A 1,838-nucleotide genomic window follows, 5' to 3' on the forward strand; every position below is an offset into this window, starting at 1 on the left:
TTTGTGCATAAATATTTCATGTGGTGAATTAAATAAATAAATCAGTAAGTACCCGTACTATATATATAGTGCCCTAATCATATATTTGTTGGATGATTCAAATAAGAGATTTTGATTAAACTATATATAAGCTATGACGACCAAGGCTTGCTCGCTCTTGCTACTTCTACTGCTCACGGTAACCGTAGTGGTAAGACCATTGGAGGAGCTAGCCGTGACTGGTACACGGAGAATTCTGACAACAGAGAAGGTATCCGGAGAAGAGGTTGAGGCCGATGTCAATAACCACCATAGCATTCCAAGGGAGTCTTGGGGTGATAATGATAATAATCCATGATCCATATATTTAGTTAAAGATGTTTACTAGCTAAGATCATGTTTCTATGCTAGTCTTCTTTCATACGTGTTTTGTCCCACCCTTTGTAAGTTTGTTACCATTCAAATCCTATCGGTTATAGTTTCGGTTCTTCAAATTTAGTACCGAAAGACATCAATTGGATTTTAGAATCAAAACAAATGGTAAACATTTTACAAAATCCCCCACTCGATCACATAATTAAATTAGTTAATTACATCTAGTGATAGAGTTTGACTTAGACTTTTCCAAATTCTTTGACAAGTCTTTGTAAATCTTCAACAGAGCTTCCATTTGCCTCCGTCACGGCCACTTCAGTCTTCCGACGTATCTCTTCAGCCCGAGCAGCCACCTCGCATCCTCCCACACCCATCGTTTCCGCAATCACCCGACCCAACTCAACCGGGTCGGGAACAGTTTCTCCTCCTTCGCAAACCCTAACCGCAACACCCAAATTCTCCACAAGCAGCCTCGCGTTCACAAACTGGTCCGCCTCCATAGGCCAGCCCAAGATCACAACCCCACTCGTTATCCCTTCAAGCACCGAGTTCCATCCACAATGGCTCAAAAATCCACCAACCGCCACGTGTCGCAAGACCGCCAGCTGGGAAACCCATCCTCTAACCACCAAACCCCGTCCAGATACCCGATCCTCGAACCCGTCGGGTATCGGATCTTTCTTAACCACCCAGACAAACCGGGTCATGCTTTTCTCAAGACCTAGAGCCAAAGCATCACACTGGCCTTTAGTCAACGCCTTTTGACTCCCGAAACAAACGTAGACGACAGACCCGTCTGGGGATCCGTCAAGCCAACTCAGCAAATCCGGATCTATAAAACCCGGATCCGAATTAAGACCCGACCCGATTGAACAAAGCGGCCCGATTACAAAAACCCGATCATGACCACCGGTTCTCTGTTTCACGTACTCGAGATACTCATCTTCCAGAACCTGAGAAGAATTGAAAACAGAGCCGTAGCTCAACAGATTCATGGAGAAGTCTTTGATGGTTTCGAGATCCGGTGACGGAGTTGGGAGACATCGCCGGACTATAGACGGAAGATGCTCTTCTTTGAAAATCGGAGCACGAGGAAGATCAAGTAGATGAACCGGATCCGCTGATTTGATCCGATCGATGTTCTCGAAGCAGTACTGGAGTACTGAGACTAAGAAGAAGCTAATGGAGAAGAAAGCGAAGCGAGGGATAGAGATTTGATCGCAGAGATCGTGAGTCCAACCGAGGAAGAAATCGGAGATGAGAGCGATCGGAGGATTTGGATGAGATCGGAACCAGTTGATGATTGGATCTCGAAGCTGACGAAGAGAAGCCATGATCGGGAGGTTTCCTGAATTCCCGATGTCTTTGACGTTCTCGACGCCAGGAGGGAGTGAGGGATGAGGAGGGAAAGGGAAAACGACGGAGGTGACGGAGGACGGATGAGCGGAGAGAAGAGGAGAGAGGTAAGTGAGGTTCCCGGGAGT

General features: G+C 46.4%; 1 protein-coding gene across 1 annotated transcript; it reads right to left on the reverse strand.

Moving 5' to 3' along the window:
• Window positions 1-458: 458 nt before the first annotated feature.
• Window positions 459-1,838, reverse strand: LOC104774245 (UDP-glycosyltransferase 89A2; the record flags this gene model as incomplete). Its single annotated transcript, XM_010498896.1, is given in 1 exon segment — window positions 459-1,838. A coding segment is annotated over 1 exon segment (1,245 nt), but the record flags the coding sequence as incomplete, so codon positions are not given.

The sequence above is a fragment of the Camelina sativa genome, unplaced genomic scaffold (assembly GCF_000633955.1).
Source record: "Camelina sativa cultivar DH55 unplaced genomic scaffold, Cs unpScaffold02146, whole genome shotgun sequence".
Lineage (NCBI taxonomy): Eukaryota > Viridiplantae > Streptophyta > Magnoliopsida > Brassicales > Brassicaceae > Camelina > Camelina sativa.